Genomic DNA, 25,822 nt, shown 5'->3' with positions numbered 1-25,822 from the left:
TGTATTGTTTTGCACCATATTGCACCTATGTGAAAATACAAAAGATCATCATCTATACTTAAAATTCATTATTATGGCATCAATGCATGATTTTATGCAGAAATGGAAAGCAACGGGCTGATTAATCAGCTCAAATATCCCAATTCGAGCATTAAGCAGACTGGAACATGTCTTAGTGATTCGTTCAGAGACGGTAACGAGCATTCAGCTTTGGCATTCGATCTTGTTCCAGCAATGCAGGCTATTGAGGAATGTAGCATTTCATGACGACAGCCAAGAACTCAACAGGCCGTTTGTTTTGTAAAGAGGTACAGATAGCAGTGAAAAAATAAAAATTATTTAATAGAAATGAAACAAAAGATTAGCAGAAGTAGTTCCACAACTAAAATACTGATTAAAATTGCAGTTAAGCTTATACATAGTTGCAGAAAGAGGGCAATTCACTGCCAGTACAACATAATCAGGTTTGATGATTAACTTTTAAAATTAAAATTAGTATAACATCTATGATTAATACACAGGCTGAATACAGCCATTCATTCCACAGATATCATGTCCAGGTTCACTAAATGTCTCATGGTTGGACGTCCATGTGGGCAGTTCCAGGGATGCTCTATCTCACCCATGTGTGTAACCAACTTCTTCATCTCACTGATTTGAAGTGCAGTCCCAATCATCACCTGTCGATAAAGAGTTGCACAATATCAAACACAATGGTAACTGTCTTCAACTTCTTTACTTCAGATGTTGTTTAAAGCCAGCGGCTCCTTCAATACCTTGTCCTAGTGCCTATTCTTAACGGGAGAGTGATGATGGGACTATTCAGCAGCAGAGGGTATCACAGTTTAGCCTGATTCTGTCCTCCTTGCCCACACTCACTTTGCAGCAGGAATCATTAGGGAGCGATCAGAAGCAGGAGCCCAGCCTGATGCCTCCCCACCCTAGCCAAAGGGTATTTAAGTTAATTGTAGCATGCTAACTGACTCAGCACAGATCAAAGCTGGGCCATTTTGTATGGCTCAGTTTAACAGCACATGGGACATCCACCCACTAAGCCATTGGGGGAGTTGGGTGCATATTTGAGGGGAAAGACAGCAGGTACATGCAGCTATATAAGCCATAAGTGGGGGAAAAGCAAAGCTCTGCATACACAGAGCTCACCGGCCTTTGAATGCCGGTGAATTTCTGAATGTTGAGGGAAAAACCTAATGAGATAGACAGCTCTTTTGTACGATTCAAAACTTGAATCAGAATAGAGTGCCCTTTATAAAAGTTGGTGGCGTGTAGTCTGCAGTTATACTACAGCTGATCCACAATGATGTATTGTCAGGTGGGCTCACTTCAGGCTCCTTAAGTGTCAATTTCTGTGAAATCGACAGCAGTACTCTGCAGGCTTGGCATCACTTAACATGCTGTTTAACAAGGGCACAAATATAATGATACCCATCTTGCAGGACCTCAGCTTCCCATAAGATTTACAGTGCAATATATTGGTCTTTAGGGAACATGCAATGCATTAGTGCCATTTGGTGATCATTAAGTGCACTCTCTGGTTCGGAACACTTTGAGGAACACTTACCGACTTTCTACAAGCTCTGGAAGCAAACATCTGCCTGACTCTGGATGGCCGACACATGACCCCAGGGCTGTCACTCAGCATAAAAATCAGCTCCTCGATATCCTGCAGACCAAATGTCCAGTTCTTGCTCATTGGCAAGGAAACCAGCTTCACTCTGTCAGTGGGAGGGGCTGTACAGAAAACCGCCGAGGACAAAGAAAAAAAGACATTTTCTATAAGCAGGTGTTGCAACAAAATAGGCCGCCCACCTCAACAGGTCTCGGCTCAAAGTTTCAGATGTTTCCCTAATAATTCCTCCACGTTCAGCAGGTTACCAATATTTGGAGAAATGGATCTCAAGATAAATAAAGTAAAAGAATAGATCCTCGAACAAATCTAAGTTCTGGCCTGTGTTTTAAATGCAAGGCGTCAAACCAACCTTGCTCGTTTATAATAAAATCGAAACCATTCTTTCTGAAAATGTCCATGTTTTCCACCAGTACTGTTTCATTCACGGCAGTTAAATGCAGATTCTGGGGCCTGGAAATCAAAAACAATATTTAAATATATGAATTGGAGAAGAATATACACTAAAATAAAATCACATCCAACTTCCATTCTACTTTTAGAATTCACCTGTAACAGAGGACGACAATAATATTTATAGATGGTGTATAGCAAGATACAGCTACTGGCAATTAACCCCACAGACCCCATTTAAATACTTGTACTCAATTATTCTATTCACTTTTAAGTAGTAAAGGTCATCGTAAATCGGACTACATTAACTCTACCACTGAAACCTGATGCCTTAACATTCTATTTCTAGGGAGGGGAGATGTATATATCAATAAAACAGACAGGTCTCTCACGGTGGAGCACTCGTTTTTCAAAGGTTAGGGACATAGGAACAGGATGAGGCCCTTCAGCCCCTTGAGCCTGCTCCACCATTCAATTAGATCATGGCTGATCTGTATCTTAACTCCCATCTACCCACCTCAGCTCCATATCCGGACAGAAATTTATTGATCTCAATCTTGAAAGCTCCAATTGTCCCAGTGTCCACAGCTTTTGGGGGAGAGAATCCCAAGACCTCTACCAAGGTTAGAAGGTTTAGTGAAAAGTGCATTACAGGAATTCAGCAATAATTCCTTTCAGACAATAGTGCGACGTACAACAAAGAAAACACCTTACGCTATCAGCTTTTGACCTTGAAGAACAGTGTGTTGCTGCAGCATCTCAAAGTTGTACTTCTCATCAGTGGCGTGCTGGTCCACAATGAACAGGTCCGACTCAAGCTTGGTGATGATAAACCCCAGGTTAAACTGGCCAATAATCTCCATGCTGGCAAACCGGTCTTTGCTGCAAACAGGAGGACAAGGCCACTGAATATACTGCGATTGCAAATTACTTCAGTGAAGAAAAACGCTCCATTATTCCACTCACTGAATAAGATCTAGTTTGAGATGTAGCGCAACTATAATATATGTATATAATAACGGATGGTCCAAGATAGGTTACAAGCAGCACATGATCCCAAGATGGGACTTCCTTTCCTCCACTTCCCCCCCCCCCCACCAATTATAATCAATAAAGGATCAGACTTTTATTTACATTTTGTTTTGAACAGATATATTTAGTGTCAGCTTGGCTCAGTAGGTGGCACTCTAATCTGGACTAACACTCCAGTGCTGTACAAAGGGAGTGCTGCACTTCAGATGAGATGTTAAACTGAGGTCCTGGCTGCATGATCAAGTGAACTGTCAGAATGATGGGGAGAGGGTAGGAATGATCAATGGGCCAAAGCCTCTTCTTCATCATAACATGTTACTCATTCTTTTTTAATAGAAAGTGTGGCCTTATTAAGAACAAAGGAATTAGGAGCAGGAGTAGGCCATACAGCCCCTCGAGCCTGCTCCGCCATTCAATAAGATCATGGCTGATCTTCGGCCTCAACTCCACTTTCCTGCCCGATCCCCATATCCCTTGATTCCCCTAGAGTCCAAAAATATATCTATCTCAGCCTTGAATATACTCAAAGACTCAGCATCCACAACCCTCTGGGGTAGAGAATTACAAAGATTCACAACCCTCTGAGTAAAGAAATTTCTCCTCATCTCAGTCCTAAATGGCCGACCCCTTATCCTGAGCCTATGCCTCCTAGTTCCAGACTCTCCAGCCAGGGGAAACAGCTTCTCAGCATCTACCCTGCCAACCCCTCTCAGAATCTTATATCCTTCCTTAGGTACGGAGACCAAGACTGTGCACAGTACTCCAGGCATGGTCTCACCAAAGCCCTGTACAATTGCAGCAAGACTTCCAACCCCCTTTGCAATAAAGGCCAACATACCATTTGGTGAAACGTCAACAGCAGTTGAAAATTAGAACTGGAAATTGCATTAAGAGAAACCTATAGTGGATCTGAGCAACAAAATCTCAGCCAGAGCAGTTACGGGTGAAACAATTAGCTTCTTTAAAAAGGAGCTGAATAAATATCTGGTTGTAGGGATCGGTACAGACTGAAATGATCAATATCTAAATCAATGGTTCCTGCATTACTGGGGCTGGGGAAGGGAGAAAATGTGTTGTCTGTGGAAGCAGCAGGTTAGGGTTGAACAGTGAAGGCGTAGTGAGGGTGGATGACTGGAGCTTTACTGGATTAAATGTAAAGATCAAGGCTTATTTATACTGAACTTTTCCCCAGCGCAGTTCACGTGAGATTATACATGGCCTACAGAAGAAGCAAGCTTGAAGGGCCTAATGGCCTTTTCTAATTCTATGCTTTATTACTATGATTATGTATTAAAAACACAACTTCATTCTGATGAAAGTACTGTGCACAATTTTCAACAGCTGGTGTCAATTTTGATTTGCTCCTAAATTTACACCCAATTCTGCTGTTATCAGTACCTAGGATAACTCTGTAAATGCACTGAGCTCTTATCTTTGATCAGTGTAACAGCATAATTCAGTTATAGTTTATGGAGCATTCTAGACTGTGCATTACATAGTCTTTTCAATCAGGTAAACAGGAGCCATGTGGTGATTTATAATATAATAAACCTCTTCAGAAGCAAATATAAATATATTCATATTAATTTAATTAATCTAATTACCTAATCTCTTTCCGGAGTTCATCTTCTGCCACCCGATTGTCTCCGGGACTAATCTGAGCTCGAAATCGCCTGCATCTCTGCGCCTCTTCTCGTTGTGCTTGCTGCTTACTGACCATCTTCATCCTTTCAGCAAGAAGGTTCATGGAAAAAGGGAGCTTCACAAACTTTTTGCTCATTTCTACCGGTCTATCGACTTCTGAAGTCTGAAACGCTCCGAGACCCGAAGACAAGCCAACGTCCAAACACAAACCACCAATCTTTGTGCGTTTTGCACCCTGGGTGACATAACCGTGTGAGTAAGAACCCGCCAATGGTCGGCTGCTATTTTCTGTTGAATCAGCTTTCGCCGTTAGCACAGCAACGCCAGGAACCAAAACGTCACAGCCGGTCATTTCAGTTTTCAGTTCTTCATCTCCTTTCCTGGCTTCTGAAATATTCTGCAGTGCTTCAGGTGAGCTAACTGTACTGTCAGAGCTGTTGGTAGATTTGGACGAAGTGCTGGCTTCTGGTGTGTTGCAGCCAAGCGCCGAGCCTGGTGCTGTGCTGCCTTTACCAGAATCTGTATTGCTTTCAGAGTTCCTGGAGTCCTTCTCCATTTGTTCGGGATTTCCAGATGCCGGGCAGTCACGGGGGTCAGTCCTACAATCAGGCTGAGGGCTACTCAGTTTACAACTGGTCAAAAACGAGTGTAGTTTTCTTTGCACTGGCAAGTCCTGTTGTTTACTGTACTTGGGCCCACACAATGACAATTGGTGTAGCGAGTATGCCTCACGTAATCTGGCAATGCTCATATTCTTCTCTTTCTCTGAATGCGATTGCACAGCAGGGGATTTCCGCTCGGTTGGAACATAGGACTCTGGACCGATTGTTTGGGGAACTTTTTCAAAGATTCCTAAAACTAGGAACAAAGCTTAATGTTTAAAAACACAAAATGACCTGTCCAATATTACACTATATGCTACTTGGATTCCAGTCAGTAGAATGGCAGACCTGCCTGGTCAATTTCCAACACGTTGGTTGTACAAGTTTTTAAAAATTTGTTCCTGGGTCTTGGGTGTCACCGGGTAGTATTTATGGCCCATCCCTAGTTATCCCGAGGGCATTAAAAGTCAACGTAATCTGGGACTGCAGTCACGCATAGGCCAAAGCAGGTAGGAGGGGTAGGTTCCTTTCCCTGAAACATTAGTGAACCAGTTTTTTTTTTTTTAAATCGACAATCTGGCAACTTTTCATGATCGTTATTCTGGTGCCAGCCCACAATTTATCAGATTTACTGAATCCTATTTCACAGCTTGCCATCATGGGATTGGAGCTTGTCACCTTTGGACTACTAACCCAGTGCCAAAAACCACAGCACTACACGCCAAAGAATTATTGAGTTAAGATTTTTAGTTGATGGACAGGCAGACTAAAGCTGGTGCATTTTTCAAGCTGAAAGGTCTAGTAATGAAATGGATACAGATTTCAGCTTTCACAGATGCACTGAAGTTAATGTTTCTTTGTCAATTTTGAATTTAAATCCTATTTATAGTAGTGTTTGCGAACAGTTAGCAACAGCTATAGTTCGTATATATGCCAGAAATGTACGAGTAATGTTGTGTTGGAAATAATTTATCTGTAATTAGGTGCGGCTTAAAAACACTCAAAACTACACAGCCCTTCACAAAATGTAATGTACTGTACTTTCAAGTACTACAGCAGTATCTTTTACTTGCATCATTCCATCTCTAATTCTCAAGGTACCAGTTACACAACAGCAATAAAAACATTTTAAAAAACCAATATAGAACATAAAAACCTAAAAATGACTGCTCGTGATATTAGCTTATGAACACTTGTTACCTTCATATGCTATTCCTGGGTCACACTATCTTAACTGAGGCATTAATCCTGTTGAAATAGCAGCAGACCAAGGAATTTCATACATGTCAAGTGCCCATTTGCAAATATCACTAAAGACTTTCTAAGCTCTCATCAATCTCTGGGTTCTGCTGTAAAGTGCTTATATCTTCAGAATGACTTGATTGAAATACAGCTAACATTTAGCCATACATTAATCTACAATGTACTTGTAGCTCACTGACCTATAATAATCTACAGTACTTACAGTTCACTGATAGCTACACTATAGTTTTTTTATTTTCAATACTTTCATAGAATGTTTGTCCCTCTGTACGCTGCAACTAAAAGATATCAATTGTGGAATATTTTACATTCAGTTTTCTCACACACCAAAGACTTTTTTGTTGAGAAACTCAGAAGGATGGTCGGTGTGTTCTTTACCTGGCATCTGACGAAACTTCTGATTAACGTTGAGCTTGTTAACATCAGAATCATACATCTGAATAAGGGATGTCTTCAGGATTGCAAGAAGCAGCTTTTCCTCCTGAAGAAGAATCTGTCTCTTGTCTGGTGTAACATTGACATCAACACACTCTAAAAATGGCAAAGCACATCTAGTAAATGACCACACTGAAGATGGCTAGATTTATTATGGAGGGTACATCATACCTTGGTTGTATAAGTCATTAGAACAGAAGTCCATTACTACAATCAATCCGCAATTTCCTTGTTTTTCCCATTTTAAACAAAACTGTTTTGTAAATTAGTTCACAATTCTTTTCAGCTAAAATTCTCAATAGATATCATTCGCAAATAAAAGATCCTAGAATATACGTTTGAGTGTCACTTACCAGAATCAACACAGATATTAAGGGCAACAAATGGATACTGGTGCCTATTGTACATGTGATATACTTCATTTACAAGTTTTGAAACCTAAAGGCAAAGGTAAAGCACTTTAGTAATTCATCAAAGAAACAAACACAATGATAAATGGTCACTACTAGATGGATCTATTAAGACTTTTTGTTAGTTTACTTCTCCATCCTTCCCAATATGTCAATTATTTCACCTTTTAAGGGTCCCCTAAAACACTAAGGCAAGCAGCCAGTTTGCTGTCTGCCAAGAGAAGTCCAATAGTGGTGCAGGCTGACTCAACCTCGGGTTTTTCCATTTACTTCCTATGAGGAGGTTCATCGCCTCTTAACGTTCCGACCAAGATCAGAAACTGACCACAAGGAACCACGGGCACAGACCAGATCAGGGACTGACCACAAGGAACCATGGGCACAGACCAGATCAGGGACTGACCACAAGGAACCACTTGCACAGATCAGATTAGGGACTGACCACAAGGAACCACGGGCAAAGACCAGATTAGGGACTGACCACAAGGAGCCACGGGCAAAGACCAGATTAGGGACTGACCACAAGGAACCACGGGCAAAGACCAGATCAGGGACTGACCACAAGGAACCACGGGCAAAGACCAGATTAGGGACTGACCACAAGGAACCACGGGCAAAGACCAGATCAGGGACTGACCACAAGGAACCACGGGCAAAGACCAGATTAGGGACTGACCACAAGGAACCACGGGCAAAGACCAGATCAGGGACTGACCACAAGGAACCACAGGCAAAGACCAGATTAGGGACTGACCACAAGGAACCACAGGCACAGACCAGATCAGGGACTGACCACAAGGAACCACGGGCACAAACTATAATCAGGAACTGAACGCATCTAGTGACAACGGTGTTGTCAATAGTTGTTGTTAACCATAACCCCTAAATCCCACGGGGCCAATAGCAGGGTGGAGGGCCGTCTGCAGCCATTGTGGCAGCATGCATGTCGCCAGCGTTGTCAAGTCACTTCAATTTAATCATTCACACATTTTTACTGTCACTGCTGCTTACCTTTGCCGGGTCACATGGTCGCTGATTGATAAAGAAAAACTGCCGATCGGTTGAACTCCTACCAACGGCATGATCGCTACAGGACACGAACCCTGTGATTCTGTGTATCACAGAAAAGAAAGTTACCATTATTGCACACAAAATGTTATTCATTAGTGTGACCTGCCAGGCCAGCAGAACAGCTGTGACCCCATCTTCCCTCCCTGCCACTGTTTACCATAAAACCGCTCCAGGAAATATAAGAGTTGCTCCCCATCAATAATGTCACAGGAGCTGCCAGGCAGCAATGCAGATCTGACCAAAGCGCCTCTGTGACAAATAAAATAAAGTGTACCTATATACAGAATAGAATGGGAAGGGTGTGTACTTTGAACAAGCAACACCACGCTGTTCGACCATGTGAGGGCATCATACCCATTCCTGTCCTCACCCACGGCTTACGCACACTCACTTCCACTAGAGGTCGCTGGATTGCAATCAAGAGGATGCCTCCATCTCCCTCTTCCCCTTCTCACCTAGTGGCACTGGAGCCAATTGCCCTGCCTCGGGTCACTGCTGCAGATAAGGCAGCTGACACTGGGATCTTCCCAGTCCGTGTTACCTAACTGCTCACTGGATAACTTCACTGAGTCATGGGGAGAGGTGGAGCTGCAGGCATCTGACTTATCCGAACTGCAGGATAGAAGGATTAGGTGATAGGGCGAGATGAAGTAGGGTGGGAGGAGGCTCGTGTGGAGCATAAACATCGGCACGGACCGGTTGGGCCGAATGGCTGTACATTCTATGTCTATGTCAACCCTGCACCTCCACCCCCAAACACACAGAAAACTTTATTTTCCCTTCACGTAAAGTCAACTATGAATAGAATTCCACTTTTATAAAGAAAGCGGTGAATTTAAGATACTTTTAAAAGGTTTTGAAAACAAAGTGATCAGGAAACAAAGTGATCAGGGCAGCATGGTGGCATAGTGGTTAGCACTGTTGCCTCACAGCGCCAGGGACCCGGGTTCGAATCCGGCCTCGGGTGACTGTCTGTGTGAAGTTTGCACATTCTCCCCGTGTTTGCGTGGGTTTCCTCCGGGTGCTCCGGTTTCCTCCCACAGTCCAATGATGCGGGTTAGGTTGATTGGCTGTGATAAATTGACCCTTAGTGTTAGGGGGATTAAATACGTGGGGTTACGGGGATCGGGTGGGATATGTGTTGGTGCAGGCTCGATGGGCCGAAATGGCCTCTATCTGCACTGTGGGGTTTCTGTGATTTCTGTGAAATGAGCCATCTGAACGTGGATGCTAAGGGATGCAGTACTCCTCGACAGCCACTAGGAGGTGCACAGTTCCCACTGTAAATGATTGCACACTCAGGCTTGCATGAACAGTCATTGATATTTACACAGGGCAAGAGGATAACCAGGGAAAGGGTAGGGCCCATTAGGGACCAAAGTGGCAATCTGTGTGTAGAGCCAGATGAGGTAGGCGGGGTTTTAAATGAATTTTTTGCATCTGTGTTCACTATGGAGAAAGACGATGCAGACATAGAAATCGGGCAAGGGGACTGTGACATACTTGAACATATTAGCATCGAGAGGGAGGAGGTGCTAGCGGTTTTAGCAGGCCAAAAAGTGGATAAATCCCCAGGCCCGGACGAGATGTATCCCAGGCTGCTGTGGGAGGCAAAGGAGGAGATTGCAGGGGCTCTGACACAAATTTTCAGAACCTCTCTGGCCACAGGGGATGTACCAGAGGACTGGAGAACAGCTAACGTAGTACCATTATTCAAGAAGGGTAGCAGGGATAAACCAGGGAATTACAGGCCAGTGAGCCTAACATCTGTGGTAGGGAAATTATTGGAAAAAATTCTGAGGGACAAAATTAGTCTCCACTTGGAGAGGCAAGGATTAATCAGGGATAGTCAGCATGGCTTTGTCAAGGGTAAATCATGTCTGACAAATCTGATTGAATTTTTCGAGGGGGTGACTAGGGGGGTGGATGAGGGAAATGCTGTGGATGTGGTTTACATGGATTTCAGTAAAGCTTTTGACAAAGTCCCGCATTGGAGACTGGTCAAGAAGGTAAGAGCCCATGGGATCCAGGGTGCCTTGGCGCGTTGGATCCTAAACTGGCTGAGTGGCAGGAGGCAGAGGGTGATGGTCGAAGGTTGCTTTTGTGACTGGAAGCCTGTGTCCAGTGGGGTACCTCAGGGATCGGTGCTGGGTCCCTTGTTGTTTGTGATCTACATAAATGATTTGGATGAGAATGTAAAAGGTATGATCAGTAAGTTCGCAGATGACACAAAAATTGGTGGGGTGGTAAATTGCGAGGAGGAAAGCCTCAGGCTACAGGACGATATAAACGGGTTGGTCAGATGGGCGGAAAAGTGGCAAATGCAATTTAACCCTGAAAAGTGCGAGATGATGCATTTTGGACGGACAAATAAGGCAAGGGAATACACAATGAGTGGTAGGACCCTAGGAAGTACAGAGGGTCAGAGGGACCTTGGTGTACATGTACATAGATCCCTGAAGGCAGCGGAACAGGTAGATAAGGTGGTTAAAAAGGCATATGGGATACTTGCCTTCATTAGCCGAGGCATAGAATATAAGAGCAGGGAGGTTATGATGGAGCTGTACAAAACGCTGGTGAGGCCACAGCTGGAGTACTGTGTGCAGTTCTGGTCGCCTCACTATAGGAAGGATGTAATTGCTTTGGAGAGGGTGCAGAGAAGATTCACCAGGATGTTACCTGGGATGGAGCGCCTCAGCTATGAAGAGAGGCTGGACAGGCTGGGGTTGTTTTCCTTGGAGCAAAGAAGGCTGAGGGGGGACCTGATTGAGGTGTACAAAATGATGAGGGGCATAGATAGGGTAGATAAAGAGGAACTTTTCCCCTTAGTAGGGGGGTCAATAACAAGGGGGCATAGATTCAGGGTAAGGGGCAGGAGATTTAGAGGGGATTTGAGGAGGGACTTCTTCACCCAGAGGGTGGTTGGAATGTGGAACTCAATGCCTGAAAGGGTGGTAGAGGCAGGAACCCTCACAACATTCAAGAAGCATTTGGATGAGCACGTGAAATGCCATTGCATACAAGGCTATGGACCAAATGCTGGAAAATGGGATTAGACTGGACAGGGATGGATGGGCGGCGCAGACACGATGGGCCGAAGGGCCTCTTTCTGTGCTGTAAAACTCTATGACTCTATGACTATGACAGCAAGCAAATAAAATGCTGAGCATTTGAAGACGTCAAAGCAGAAGTATTGAAATTCATTCAGATATTGCTTGTTAAAGCGGGATATCTAGATTTTCTGATTTGGTTGTTCTCCTTACCCTAATCTCCTACCATCCCCCAAAGAACAGCATAATTCAGGAAGTGCAAAGACTGAGAACCATTTCTAATGAGAAAATTAGTATAAAGTATGTCCATTTTTTTCCCCTTTAATCACTGTAGCATTTCTTACCCATGCTTCTTAGCAAGATGAGACTGTTGTACATGAGGATTGTTCCACCTACACCGTGGAACATGGACAGCTACCACTGTGTTTTATTTAGTTATGTTCTCGGGATCTGGGCGTCACTGGCAAGGCCTCATTTATTGCCCGTCCCCAAGTGCTTTGAGAAGGTGAAACCTTCTGTGTTTCATTTGTACAAATATACGGTTTGCTAAAAAGAAAAACTTGCATTTCTATAGGGCCTTTCACGACCTCGGGACGTCCCAAAGCACTTTATAGCCAATGAAGTACTTTTGAAGTGTAGTCACTGTTGTAATGTAGGAAACGCGGCAGCCAATTTGCACACAAGCTCCCACAAACAGCAATGTGATAATGACCAGATCATGTGTTTTATAGTGATGTTGGTCGAGGGATAAATATTAGCCAGGACAACGGGGAGAATGATATAAATTAACAGCAAAGAAGGAGGACATACAGCCCATCATGTCTGTGTGGGCCAAAAGAGAGCTATCCAGCCGAATCCCACCTTCCACCTCTTGGTCCGTAACCTTGTCGGTTACAGCACTTCAGTTGCATATCCAAGTATTTATTAAATGTGATGAGGGTTTCTGCCTCTACCACCCCTTCGGGTAGTGACTTCCAGACCCCCACCACCCTCTGGGTGAAAAAACTCCCCTCTAATCCTTCTACCAATTACCTTAAATCTATGCCCCCAGTTATTGACCTCTCTGCTAAGGGAAATAGGGAAAAGGAAATAAGAGAACTCCCCTGCTTTCTTTGAAATATTGCCATGGGATCTTTTACGTCCACCTGAGAGAGCAGGCAGGACCTCGGTTCAACGTCTCATCCGAAAGACAGCACCTCCGACAGTGCAGCACTCCCTCAGTAAAGCACTGGGAGTATCAGCCTAGATCTTGTGCTCAAGTCTCTGGAGTGGGATTTGAACCCACAACCTTCTGACCCAGAGATGCACTATAGCAAGTCGTCAGGCTTTTTCGGCAGCACCTCCTAAACCCATGACCTCCACAACCTAGAAACATAGAAGATAGGAGCAGGAGTAGGCCATTCGGCCCCTCGAGCCTGCTCGCCATTCAATGAGATCATGGCTGATCATCCAAATTCAGTACCCTGTCCCTGCCTTCTCCCCATATCCCTTGATCCCTTTAGCCTCAAGAAATATATCCAACTCCTTCTTGAATATATTTAATGAATTGGCCTCCACTGCCTTCTGTGGTAGAGAATTCCACAGGTTCACCACTCTCTGGGTGAAGAAATTCCTCATTTCAGTCCTAAATGGCTTACTCCTTATCCTTAGACTGTGACCCCGGTTCTGGACTCCCCTGCCATCGGGAACATCCTTCCTGCATCCAGTCTGTCCAGTCCTGTCAGAATATTATAAGTTTCAATGAGATCCCCTCTCATTCTTCTAAACTCCAGCGAGTATAAGCCCAATCGACCCAATCTCTCCTCATACGTCATTCCTGCCATCCCAGGTATCAGTCTGGTGAATCTTCGCTGCACTCCCTCCATGGCAAGAACATCCTTCCTCAGATAAGGCGACCAAAACTGCACACAATACTCAACGTGTGGTCTCACCAAGGCCCTGTACAACTGCAGCAAGACAGCAACGTTCTTGTACTCAAACCCTCTCGCTATGAAGGCCAACATACCATTTGCCTTCTTAACCGCCTGCTGCACCTGCATGCTTACCTTCAGCGACTGGTGCACAAGGACACCCAGGTCTCGTTGCACTTCCCCTTCTCCCAATCTATTGTCGTTCAGATAATAATCTGCCTTCCTGTTTTTGCCACCAAAGTGGATAACCTCGCATTTATCCACATTATACTGCATCTGCCATGCTTCTGCCCAATCACCCAACCTGTCCAAATCATACTGGAGTTTCTCGGCATCCTCCTCACAGCACACACGCCCACCCAGCTTTGTGTCATCTGCAAACTTGGAGATATTACATCTGGTTCCCTCGTCTAGATCATTTATATATAGTGAATAGCTGGGGTCCTAGGACCGATCCCTGCGGTACCCCACTAGTCACTGCCTGCCACTCGGAAAAAGAGCTGTTTATTCCAACTCTTTGCTTCCTGTCTGCCAACCAGTTCTTTATCCAAGTCAGTACCTTGCCCCCAATCCCATGTGCCTTAACCTTACATGCTAATCTCTTATGCGGGACCTTATCGAAAGCCTTCTGAAAGTCCAAATACACCACATCCACTGGTTCTCCCTTATCTATTCTACCAGTTACATCCTCAAAAAATTCCAGTGGATTAGTCAAGCACGATTTACCTTTTGTAAATCCATGTTGACTTTGTCCGATCCTGTTTTTTGAATAGTGGGGTAACATTAGCTACCCTCCAATCCATGGGAACTGCTCCAGAGTCTATCGAATTTTGGAAGATGACCAGCAATGCATCTACTATTTCTAGGGCCACTTCCTTAAGTACCCTAGGATGTAGATTATCAGGCCCTGGGGATTTATCGGCCTTCAATCCCGTCAATTTCCCTAACACCATTTCCCTACAAATACTGATTTCTTTCAGATCCCCCCTCTCATTAGACCCTATGTTCCCCGACATCTCTGGGAGGTTATTTGTGTCCTCCTTTGTGAAGACAGAACCAAAGTATGTATTTAATTGGTCGGCCATTTCTTTGTTCCCCATTATAAATTCCCCTGATTCTGACTGCAAGGGACCTACGCTTGACTTCACCAATCTTTTTCTCTTCACATATCTATAAAAGCTTTTACAGTCAGTTTTTATGTTCCCTGAAAGCTTACTCTCATACTCTATTTTCCCCCTCTTAATTAATCCCTTTGTCCTCCTTTGCTGAATCCTAAACTGCTCCCAGTCCTTAGGTTTACTGCTTTTTCTGGCCAATTTATATGTCTTCTCCTTGGATCTTATGCTATCCCTAATTTCCCTTGTTAGCCACGGTTCAGTCACCTTTTTTGTTTTATTTTTATGCCAAACAAGGACGAACAAATTCTGTAGTTCATCCATGTGATCTTTGAATGTTTGCCATTGCCTATCCACCGTCAACCCTTTGAGGACAAGAGCAGCAGGCGCATGGGAATACCATCACCTGCAAGTTCCCCTCCAAGTCACACACAATCCCGCCTTGGACATATATCGTCGTTGCTGGGTAAAAATCCTGGAACTCCCTCCCTAACAGCACTGTGGCAGCACCTTCACCACACGGACTGCGGCGGTTCAAGAAGGCGGCTCACCATCACCTTCTCAAGGGCAACTCAGGATAAGCAATAAATTCTCGCCTTGCCAGCAATGCCAACACCCCAAGAGTGAATGAAAAAGAATCTTATTTTACAAATGTTCAATTTCTGTCCATTACTACAACAAATGTTGAAATCAGATATATTAACTATTGATCATCACTTACCTGTAGAGCTTTTCAGGTATGTCAGCAGGATTAATGCCATAATCTTCACAAATAGCCTCGCTAGGGCGCAGTTGAACAAAAGGGACGAGGTTCTGTAACTGGAAAACACAAAAAACATAAATGATACTACATAGAATCATACAGCACAGAAGGAGGCCATTCAACCAATCGTACCTGTGCCGGCTCTTCGAAAGAGCTATCCAGTTAGTCCCACTACCCCCTGTTCTTTCTCCATAGCCCTGCAAATGTTTTCTTTTCAAGTATTAACCCAATTCCCCTTTGGAATGTAATATTGAATCTGCTTCCATCAGCTTTCCAGGTAGTGGATTCCAGATCACAACAACTCGCTTCTCTATTTCAGTACCGGTTATACTGTATTTACTGGAAAGCCCTCAATGTGGCAAGGAACTCTGGCTGTGGTCTAGTTATGTTTGGCGTGCATATACAGTCACATGGGTGGCAACATTAGGCATTCACAAGAGTAGGTTAGTATTGCAGAAATAAAAATACTAACATTTATACAATACCTTATCACATTGTCAATTATTTTCCAGAATGCAATAACAGTTTCACAGGCAAACATAGCAGCTATTCTGCACTAGCAATGCCCCCCAAGCAACCAGGAGATGAATGCCCAATTCATCTGTTCCTTAGTGGTGTTGGTCAAGGGCAGAATGTTGGCCAGTACACTGGGAAAACTTCCTACTCTTTGAATAGTGCTATGGGATCCTTAAGTGTCAATCCAAGCAGGCACACAGGACCTTGGTTTAATTGTCTCATCTAAGTGCAGCAAGGAGCACTCACTCAGTACTGCACTGGGATTATGAGCTTAAGTCCTGGGGTAGGACACTTAATGAGCAAAATACAAATGAATGCTACCCAGCAGAAAATTTGTTCGGTGCAACGTATACAATATATTCCGTGGATATGAAAGCGTTCAGTGTTTGATGAATTTTTGTATTGCTCAATGCTGCAGAACATAACATTTCCCATTTTACACACCCAGTGCTCCGACCTCAGCATCCCTTGGCTGCACATTTGTGGCATCTCCATTTCTCACACCATTAGTGCGCTGGCACAGAATGCATATGAAAAGGCTATACTGCCAGCCCTGCCCCACGGGAACCACCCCCCAATCGGTCGATCACATTGTACAAAACATCAACCACACAGAAGCTGACAACTTGGCCTGCTTTACATTGGGAGCTAAAAGAAGACTGCCTACATGCGGCAACTGGGAGAGGGTGAAAGAAGCCAAGAGAGTGACTACCTCAGCCTGCAATCATGCCGAGTATTTAATGAGTATGTTAACTTAGCTGTATTAAGAGGACTCCCCATCCTAATAATAGTCCTCCCAGTAGAGTGTGACTGCCTCCTGCTGGCTCCACCTCCCCTCCATGTTCTCCCTCATGGAGGATGCAGCATCAACATCATTATGCACAGGGCGGAGGATACTAGTGCAGCAGCAGGACTTCTGACCCGGGCAGGTGCACTATAAATATTTCACCTGTTTTGATCCGAATACAGCGCTGATGTTTTCCTTCAATGTGGTGCAGCCACTGGTGCAAATAATGGGGTTTCTCTTTCCTTGTCCAACCTGATTCGTGCAATTTATCCGTATACCTGTAGAAATGATGCAATAGGCCTGCAGCACCTGCGCCATTTTACTGTATTCCTGTTTTAAATAAAACAAATTAAAAACTTCAGATTTCTAATATTGCAGCTTGAACACTAAACATAGAATCATAGAATGGTTACAGCACGGCCATTTGGCCCGTCGAGCCCGTGCCGGCTCTCTGCAAGAGCACTTCAGCTAGTCCCACTCCCCTGCGTTTCCCCCATAGCCCTGCAAATTTTTTTTCTTCAGGTACTTATCCAACTCCCTTTTGAAAACCGTGATCGAGTCTGCCTCCACCACCCTTTCAGGCAGTGCATTCCAGATCCTAACCACTCGTTGCGTAAAACATTTTTTCCTCATGTCACCTTTGATTCTGCCAATCACCTTAAATCTGTGTCTTCTGGTTCTCGACCCTTCTGCCAATGGGAACAGTTTCCCTCTATCTACTCTGTCCAGACACCTCATGATTTTGAACACCTCTATCAATTCTCCTCTCAAAAACATATTTTTTTAAATACATGAATAAATATATTGCAATCAGATTTGTTGGAGAACCAAATACCCCAACTTATACAAAAGAAAATGCATTTACGTGGAAGCTAGATAAACACAAGGGAGAAAGGAATAGAAAGTTATTGTGATAGACTTAGATGAAGTAAGGTGGGAGGAGGCTCGAGTGGAGCATAAACACCTGCACGGATCAGTTGGGCCGAATGGTCTGTTTCTGTGCCGTACATTCTATGTAATAAAACTACAAATGTTTGAAACTGAAACAAAAGCAAAAGAAGCAGGGAGATGCACAGCAAGTCTATCAGTATTTGTAAGAGAAAAGATGGGTTCTTACTAAGAGTTCACACCCAAAATGTTAACACTTTTCAGATGCTGTGTGTTTCCAGCGTTTTCTGTTTTTGTTCCAGTGTACAAATTCCAGCTACAATACATTTACTGGCAGCGAGCCAAACACAGAGCAGCATAGATAATAGAGAACGCCCATTTCCTGGGCCACCTCACCTTCCAACTGAAACAAAGTGTATTGGAGACAGGTACCTACATTAGACCTAGGTTGCGTGAATTAAACATATAAATGTTTCATGTTAACTGCTTGAAAACTTTTTTAAAAATAAAAGCAAACCCACCTTTTTAATATTTCGCAGAAACTCTTTGTGCCTGACTGGAAGGGTGCAAAACAGCTGCTGAACATTAACCGTCGTCCCTTGCTGTCGAGGATATGGCATCTTTTGGCTGATGAGCCCATTATGGTCAAATACCAGGCGGGTTCCAACCGTGGCGGTTTTGTGACAGGTCACGACACAAAGGTCACTGGAAAGAACAAAAGGACAACGATAAGAGCACATTCCCAGTGCAGCCCGATCCCTTCCTTGGAGCTAAAAAAACAAAACATAGCAAAAGCAGTAGATTTAAATACACATTCGCCAACTCCAGACTAGACTACTCTCATGGTTTTCTTGTTGGACTCCCGTGCTGTGAAAATACCCGCCCTTCTTGCTCACCACCTAAACAGACTTGCGGTTTCACAATAAATAAAGACTTGCATTTTTATAGCACCTTTCATGACCTCAGGTCATCCCAAGGTGCTTCACAGCCAATGACATACTTTTGAAGTGCAGTCACTGTTGTAGGAAATAAATTGAATTCTGAATTCTTGTCCTCATCTATAAATCCCTCCATGGACTTGCCCCTCACTAAATCTACAACCTCATCAAATTCTATATTCCCTCCCAAATATTGCGTGCCTAGGATTCTGGCCTTCTATACTTCGAGGCAGAGCTTTCAGCTGTCTTGGAGCAGCTCTTTGAAACTCCCTCCCTAAACCTCTGCACCGCTCTGTCCTCCTTTCAAAAACAGTTCGTAACACATTTCTTTGACCCAGCTCTCAGTCACCTCTACTAGCCTCTCACTTCCTGTCTTGGTAACCATCTTCTTTACCCTACTTAGGAAGAGCCTTGGTACAATTCTCATGTTAAAAGCACTATACAAACGCAATCTGCTGTTTACAAATCAACGGTACAATGCCTACTGCATACTCGTGTCCGGTGGATGGTTTCCCGCCCCCCACCCCATCGTATGGGCTGTGGGAGCCCATAAAACTCCCGCCTTATAGAACTAACCCGTGATCGGCAGATGTAAAGATAGTTATGGCCAAGGAAGCATCGTTCATGTCACGAACTGTCAGACTGTTAATCAGCCTACAAAACCTTCCACTACTTCACACTGTTCTCCAAAGGAAGAATGTGTAGATATGAAAACAACAATGCCTACTGCAGCAGATTACATGTACAGTGCAACATAACTGTTGATACTGAAGGTTCTGTCTCTATACCTCAGGGCACACAAGGAGCTCAGGGCTTCACCTCTAAATCCAAAGGTCTCCACATGTAAGAGGTCGGAGAAATCTTGCAGCTTGGAAGTGTAATGCTTCAGTGCTTTAAAATGAATAGATATAAATTTGTAACATGCTAAAATATTCATTTGTTACACAAATGTGACTACAGTAACTTTTAATTGAGATTCACAATTACAAATTTCACTAACATATCCTTAGTAACTATTAAAGTTTTCAACCTTACAGAAATTATTCCATCAGCTTTAAATCTGTATTTTGAGTGAATCGGAGTCCCAATCAAGATGAGGGATGTTGGTGCTAACTTCTTCACTCAGGGGCAGTATAAAGCGCTCTCAGGTCGGGTACAGTACTTAGAGACAGAGTAAAGCTTCCCAAAACATCTCCATCCCAAACTAAAGAAGGGCACACCCTCTAGTAGATCACTGTGAACTTTTAAACTTATTATTAATAATAAAAAATTTATTCAGAGTCAAACTTTGGTCTGCCCAAAACTCTAATCACTGAGCGTCCTTACAGCCAGTAGATATAAGAGACTTTTAATATTAGTCCAGGCTGGCTTCAAACCCAAGTCGAAGTGTTGAAAGATCAGTATGGTATTCCACTGTGACAACAACGTGCTTTATTACGCTTACTAGTCGATCGCATCACCAATTCTTGCACCCTGTGTATACCTGCAGAACTCACTACTTTCTTTTAAGATGTCATCACAAATGAAAGGTTACTAATCTTTTTATATTAAAAATCTCGTGTAGAATGCACACTTCCAGTCCACAAACCTTACTTCCTGTTGTCACGATCTTTGGTCATGCTTTTTTTCCACTATTTACCACTGTAAATTGCTATGTCAACATTTGCCTTTCAATTTTGGTAATGTCACGGTCACAATGTAGTTGCAGCACTTGGCAACTAGCTGGCTCTGTGGATTAAGTTTTCGACCTCTCTTTCCCAACTCTTGCACAAAAAATAACATCTGCATCAGTGACTGTGGGCAACACCACGGACAATTTACTGGCCTATTTTAATCTTAAAATGTTTCATTTAACTGGACTGCAATAAAGGACAAAGTGAAACATAGATACATAGAAGATAGGAGCAGGGGTAGGCCATTCGGCCCCTCGAGCCTGTTCCGCCATTTAATGAGATCATGGCTGATCATCCAAATTCAGTACCCTGTCCCTGCCTTCTCCCCATATCGCTTGATCCCTTTAGCCTTAAGAAATATATCTAACTCCTTCTTGAATATATTTAATGAATTGGCCTCAACTGTCTTCTGTGGCAGAGAATTCCACAGGTTCACCACTCTCTGGGTGAAGAAATTCCTCCTCATCTCAGTCCTAAATGGCTTATCCCTTATCCTTAGACTGTGACCCCTGGTTCTGGACTCCCCCGCCATCGGGAACATCCTTCCTGCATCTAGTCTGTCTAGTCCTGTAAATTGCTATGTCAACATTTGTCTTTCAATTTTGGTCTTACGGACACTAGATTGGCAAAAGGGGAAGTGCAACAAGACCTGGGTGTCCTTGTGCACCAGTCGCTGAAGGTAAGCATGCAGGTGCAGCAGGCGGTTAAGAAGGCAAATGGTATGTTGGCCTTTGTAGCGAGAGGGTTTGAGTACAGGAACAAGGATATCTTGCTGCAGTTGTACAGGGCCTTGGTGAGACCACACCTTGAGTATTGTGTGCAGTTTTGGTCACCTTATCTGAGGAAGGATGTTCATGCCATGGAAGGAGTGCAGCGAAGATTCACCAGGCTGATACCTGGGATGGCAGGAATGACGTATGAGGCGAGATTAGGTCGATTGGGCTTGTACTCGCTGGAGTTTAGAAGAATGAGAGGGGATCTCATTGAAACTTATAAAATTCTGACAGGACTGGACGCTTTTATCAACACCAACACCATGGCTGCCCATGCTTGCAAACATTACCCCACCACACCTACGCTGCGAATATGCAGTCTCCAGAGAATACAACCACTACACCAACAAAGACATGCCGATCCAGGCTGACTTGAACAATCTACCATCAACCCGTCTCAAATCCAGAAGGCCATTTTGGACTGTTGCCGAAGCCCTTCAGCGATCTCCCCTCAGCCTTGATGACTGATGGCGGAATGCTTGGAAGAACTGCGACATACGGAATGGAGTCCTTATAGAGGACCCCACAGTACAACCTGAAGGATCAAACCTTCCTCGCAAACAGTGGACAACCAACAACCGCCTCAGAACTGGTCATGGTAGATGCTGCCACCTTCTCCATAGATGGAAGATTAAAGCATCCCCATCATGTGACTGTGGAGCTCCTAATCAGACCCCAGAGCACATCATGGAGCACTGCCCTCAGAGGAAATTTGCAGGCAGCCTACAAGATATCCACGCTGTTACACCGGAAGCTTTGGCCTGGATATCTGACTTAGATATTGGCATTTGATTTGTTTTGCTACTACCATACGAAAGAAAAAGACATACTCGCAAACGACGGACATCCTATTAAAATGCGGACATTTCACGACAGTCCCAAGTATTTTACATTATAAAAGATACAAGAAGCTCTCTGAAACGACGGACACTTGTAAATGACGGACAGCCTCCAATATACCAAGCCCTATTTAATTAGTTTATTTTACACCTTAAAACACGGAACATGGGCCCCTGTAAAGTTTTTCACGAGCAATGTCACTGGTGCTTAATTAAAAGGGACTGATTGCAATTAAGTTCCCCCCCTCCCCGTGTCGAATGACCATGAAATGTAAGGCATATGGTGTGGGAGTGGTTCCAGCATACTGCCACAAATCATCCCCATCTCCGCTCCATTGACAATGATCATTTGGGACAAAGGGACACCTGCAAAAAGTGGACAGCTGATGCCAGTCCCCTAGGTGTCTGTAATTTACAGGTTTCACTGTACACAGAATATATGAAGGCCAACAAAGCAAGCAATCTGTTGAACATAGGAACAAGGAGTAGGCCATTCAGCCCCTCGAGCCTGTTCTGCCATTCAATTAAATCATAGCTGACCTGTATCTGAACTCCATTTAGCTGTTTTGGTTCCATATCCCTTAATATCCTTGCCCAACAAAAATCTATCAATCTCAGTTTTTACATTTTCAATTGAGTCCTAGCCCCAACAACTTTTGGTGGGGGGGGGGGGGGTGAGGGAAGGGAGAGCTGGTTCATCTGCAGCAGCTTAACAACTGCAACACTAAGGATGTTAGATTTTCAACTAGACTGGAATTTGAACTCATTCTAATGGCCTCTATCTGCACTGTGGGGTGTCTGTGATTCCTACTAAAAACTTACTTAGTCCTTCAAAGTTTTTTTCTTCCACTCCATCTCCATTGTCTGATACTTCAATCAAATCTGCTCCAAATTCCTTCAATCTAATATCTGAAAAATATGTAGCACAAGAGACAGGAATAAAAATTAAAATACTAGATATTTCTTGGAGGAGGTCAGTCGCTCTGGATGTAATCAAATGTTTTAACTGCAATAGCTAGAAGTATTCCACATGGCATCTACTCAGAGCTGTACTGACAAACAGCTGTGCTTTAGTAAAAAAGCAAATAGTCTCCACCACTTACACTGCCCACGTTTAAATCAGGCAACCATTTAAATTGGTAAATAGCGCAAACCATTTGTTATTACTATTACTGTCAATTACATAGTCGCCCCTTACGTTGTTTTAAGCGCCCCAGCTATTTGGGTAGAAACATGTTCAGTGAGCAGTCCACACCTTGTTAAGGTGCAATTACCGTGTATACTGAATCACCATGAAGTGCTGTTGGCTAATACTGAAGGTGTTTCAAGACATTGTAAACACCAGCGATTGAGAAAGGGGCAGCTTTCAAGTCTCAGTTTGATTTTTTTTTTTTAAATCAGCTGATAATAAAAGGATTTCATATGCTAAGGCGCTATCCAAAAGCCATGTAAACTTTAAAAAAAACCTCCAGGCATCACCTATCGGCACTCTATAATTCCCTTCCTAAAATTCCCTGCCATATCACATCACCTATCACTTTCAACAGCCTCCTCAAGACCTACCTTTGACTGCGCCTTCAATCGCTTCCCATATCCCTCCTCCCAAGCTCCTGCTCCTCTTTGTAAAGTGCCTTGGGGAAATTCACTACATTAAAGTTGCTAAGTAAGTGCAAATTGTTGTTGGCATTTGCAACCAACTGTTAACTGACGTATAACTAATGTCCCAGGAGGGTTGCTTCAAAACAGCTGTCTGAAATACATGAAAGTACAATAACTTTCTTTATCATTGAATGATACAGCACAGAAGGAGGCCATTCAGCCAACCGTGCCTGCGCCGGCCCTTTGAAAGAGGTACTTCCTGCTCGGTATATAAATGTACACTGCTGAAAAGTAACATAGATTTGGATTAGTCATTTTTGTCCTCACCAATGTTAGTAGCTCCAGCATCTAGACTGTTTTCCACCAACTCTTTCACTGCAGTGCTGAGGCTTAGCACAACTTGCCCTGAACAAATCTGGTGCACTGACTGTCGGTCAATTGGCTTGATCACTCTTGCAGGTGCTGAGCTAAATCAACAGAAAATAGACTACTAAAACAAAAGCGCACTAAGCACATAAAAGATACTTATGTCAGTTATGGTATAGTTAACAGGCCCACAGAGAAACTCACATACAAACTGTGCCAATCCCACTGGTTTAATATTGAAAATTAGATTTTTGGGCAGGCTGTTTGGAATATTTTTAATGTAAATGACATTTTTTTAAATAATGAGTTTACTTTTGTCTTTTATTACATGATCTTAGTAAGATATTCAATAAATTGTCATTGGGACTTTACACCATGAGACAGTTCAATACTGCGATGGGAGAGGGGCCTATAGTTTAAATAAAATTGGAAGGCTTTCCTCATCCGCATTGACCTTGTCATCCCACCCCTGATCAGTTTTCGGCAAAAGGTAAAAGCCACAGAAGGCAAGAAAGAAAAAAGCCTTCCATTTATATAGCACCTTTCACATCCTCCAGACATCCCAAAGCGCTTCACAGCCAACAAAGAGCTTTTGAAGTGTCGTCACTGTTGCTCTGCAGGTAAATACAGCAGCTGATTTGCACACAGCAATGTCACACAAACAACAGCGAGAGGAACAATCAGTAAAACTGTTTTTAGTGATGCTGGTACAGCGATAAATGTTGGCTAGTACACTGGGAGAATTCCGTTGCTCTTTTTCAAATAGTGCCACAGGATCTTTGACGTCTACCTAAGCGGGCAGACGAGATCTTGGCTTAACATCTCATCCAAAAGATGGCAGCCTTGACAATGCAGTGTTCCCCTCAGTACCAGATTATGTGCTCAGGTCTCTGCAACAACTTGCATTTACATAGCGCCTTTAACATAGTAAAACGTCCCAAGATGCTTCACAGGAGCATAATCAAACACAAATTGAGACTAAGCCAAAGAAGGAGACCTTAGGACAGGTGGCCAAAAGCTTGGTCAAAGAGGTAGTCTTTAAGGAGGGTCTTAAAGGAGGAGAGATGTAATGAGAGTATTCAAGAGCTTCCGGCCGAGACAGCTGAAGGCACGGCCGCCAATGATAGAGTGAAGAAAATTGAGAAACAAAAACAGAAAATGCTGGAAATACTCAGCAGGTCAGGCAGTATCTGTGGAGAGAGAAACAGAGTTAACATTTGAGGTCAAAGGAAATTGAGGATGTACAAGAGGCCAGAATTGGAGGCGTGCAGAGATCTCAGGGGAGTTGTGGAGCTGGAAGAGGTTAGAGAGACAGGGAGGGGCGAGGCCACGGAGGGATTTGAAAACAATGATGAGAATTTTGAAATCGATGCGCTGCCTGACCGGGATCCAATGTAGGTCAGCCAGCACAGGGGGTGATGGGTGAACGAGACTTGGTGCGAGTTAGGACACGGGCAGCTGAGTTTTGGATGACCTCAAGTTTATGGTGAGTGGAAGACCGGCCTCCAGAGTGAAGGTTGAACCCACGACCTTTGAACTCTGAGACAAGTTTGCTGCCAACTGAGCCACGGCTGACACTCTCCCTTCACCCGTCCCGGTGCCAGGCGAGTTTGAGGAGCAATGGAGTGGCTTCATTCACAGGCCGACAGGCCGCCCCTCCCCTCACGTTGAGCCGCACGGTTCGGTCCTGGAACTCACCAAGCTTCCATTTGACCCCCCCGCGGACTGTAACAAGCAAGAGGGTCAAATGTGCAGCGACCACCGAGCTCTTTACTTATTAACGGACTCGAGCTGAGCGCCGGCTGCCACCTCAAGCGACGTAACCACGAACGCCAGGCGGCTCTGTTCAGCTTTGGCGCCGCGGCTAACTGGCCTCTGGGAAATGTAGTCCAAAAGAAAACCTTCCCCTCGCGTTACCCGCGTCATCAACCTACAACACCCATTATGCCAAGCGCCACACGGACGACGCAATCGTCTTTCGTTCATCTTTAAAAATAAAACTTTTTGATACGAATGTACGAATTTAATTATAATAAAGAGATGATTTAAATGCTATACTCAATTATGTGAATCCAAGTATTTCCACCATTATATATGCCACGCATTTTAT

At 43.9% G+C, this 25,822-nt stretch overlaps 1 protein-coding gene across 3 annotated transcripts; it reads right to left on the bottom strand.

Annotated features, from left to right (window-relative positions):
* Window positions 1-324: 324 nt before the first annotated feature.
* Window positions 325-25,623, bottom strand: pms2 (PMS1 homolog 2, mismatch repair system component). Of its 3 annotated transcripts, none has more exons than XM_086001092.1 (15): window positions 25,411-25,623; window positions 23,674-23,813; window positions 22,570-22,656; window positions 19,251-19,353; window positions 18,046-18,229; window positions 16,799-16,966; window positions 15,292-15,389; window positions 8,436-8,535; window positions 7,368-7,452; window positions 6,958-7,110; window positions 4,675-5,572; window positions 2,753-2,920; window positions 1,998-2,098; window positions 1,580-1,749; window positions 325-680 (listed from the first exon to the last, which is right to left on the bottom strand). In XM_086001092.1, the coding sequence occupies exons 1-15, from the start codon at window positions 25,419-25,421 to the stop codon at window positions 537-539; spliced, it is 2,610 nt and encodes an 869-aa protein (XP_085857218.1). In that variant the 5' UTR covers window positions 25,422-25,623; the 3' UTR covers window positions 325-536. The 3 variants fall into 3 exon arrangements, with proteins under 3 accessions (XP_085857218.1, XP_085857217.1, XP_085857219.1); XM_086001091.1 differs by lacking the exon at window positions 25,411-25,623 and adding an exon at window positions 24,254-24,909; XM_086001093.1 differs by lacking the exons at window positions 1,580-1,749; window positions 25,411-25,623 and adding an exon at window positions 24,254-24,917 and having other exon boundaries at window positions 538-680.
* Window positions 25,624-25,822: the final 199 nt, after the last annotated feature.

Source organism: Somniosus microcephalus, chromosome 11, assembly GCF_052327205.1.
Source record: "Somniosus microcephalus isolate GS21.2 chromosome 11, FLI_Smic_1.0, whole genome shotgun sequence".
In the NCBI taxonomy this organism is placed as follows: domain Eukaryota; kingdom Metazoa; phylum Chordata; class Chondrichthyes; order Squaliformes; family Somniosidae; genus Somniosus; species Somniosus microcephalus.
This window is presented reverse-complemented; position numbering and strand designations above follow the sequence as displayed.

Coding starts and splice junctions, on each gene's coding strand:
- pms2 (XM_086001091.1), bottom strand. CDS start 24,273: ATGTCTGGAGGATGTGAAAG. Junction 23,814..24,253: donor ATGTCTGGAGGATGTGAAAG/GTGCTATATAAA, acceptor CTGTTGATTTAG/CTCAGCACCTGCAAGAGTGA. Junction 5,573..6,957: donor GAAGTTTCGTCAGATGCCAG/GTAAAGAACACA, acceptor CTTTGTTCCTAG/TTTTAGGAATCTTTGAAAAA.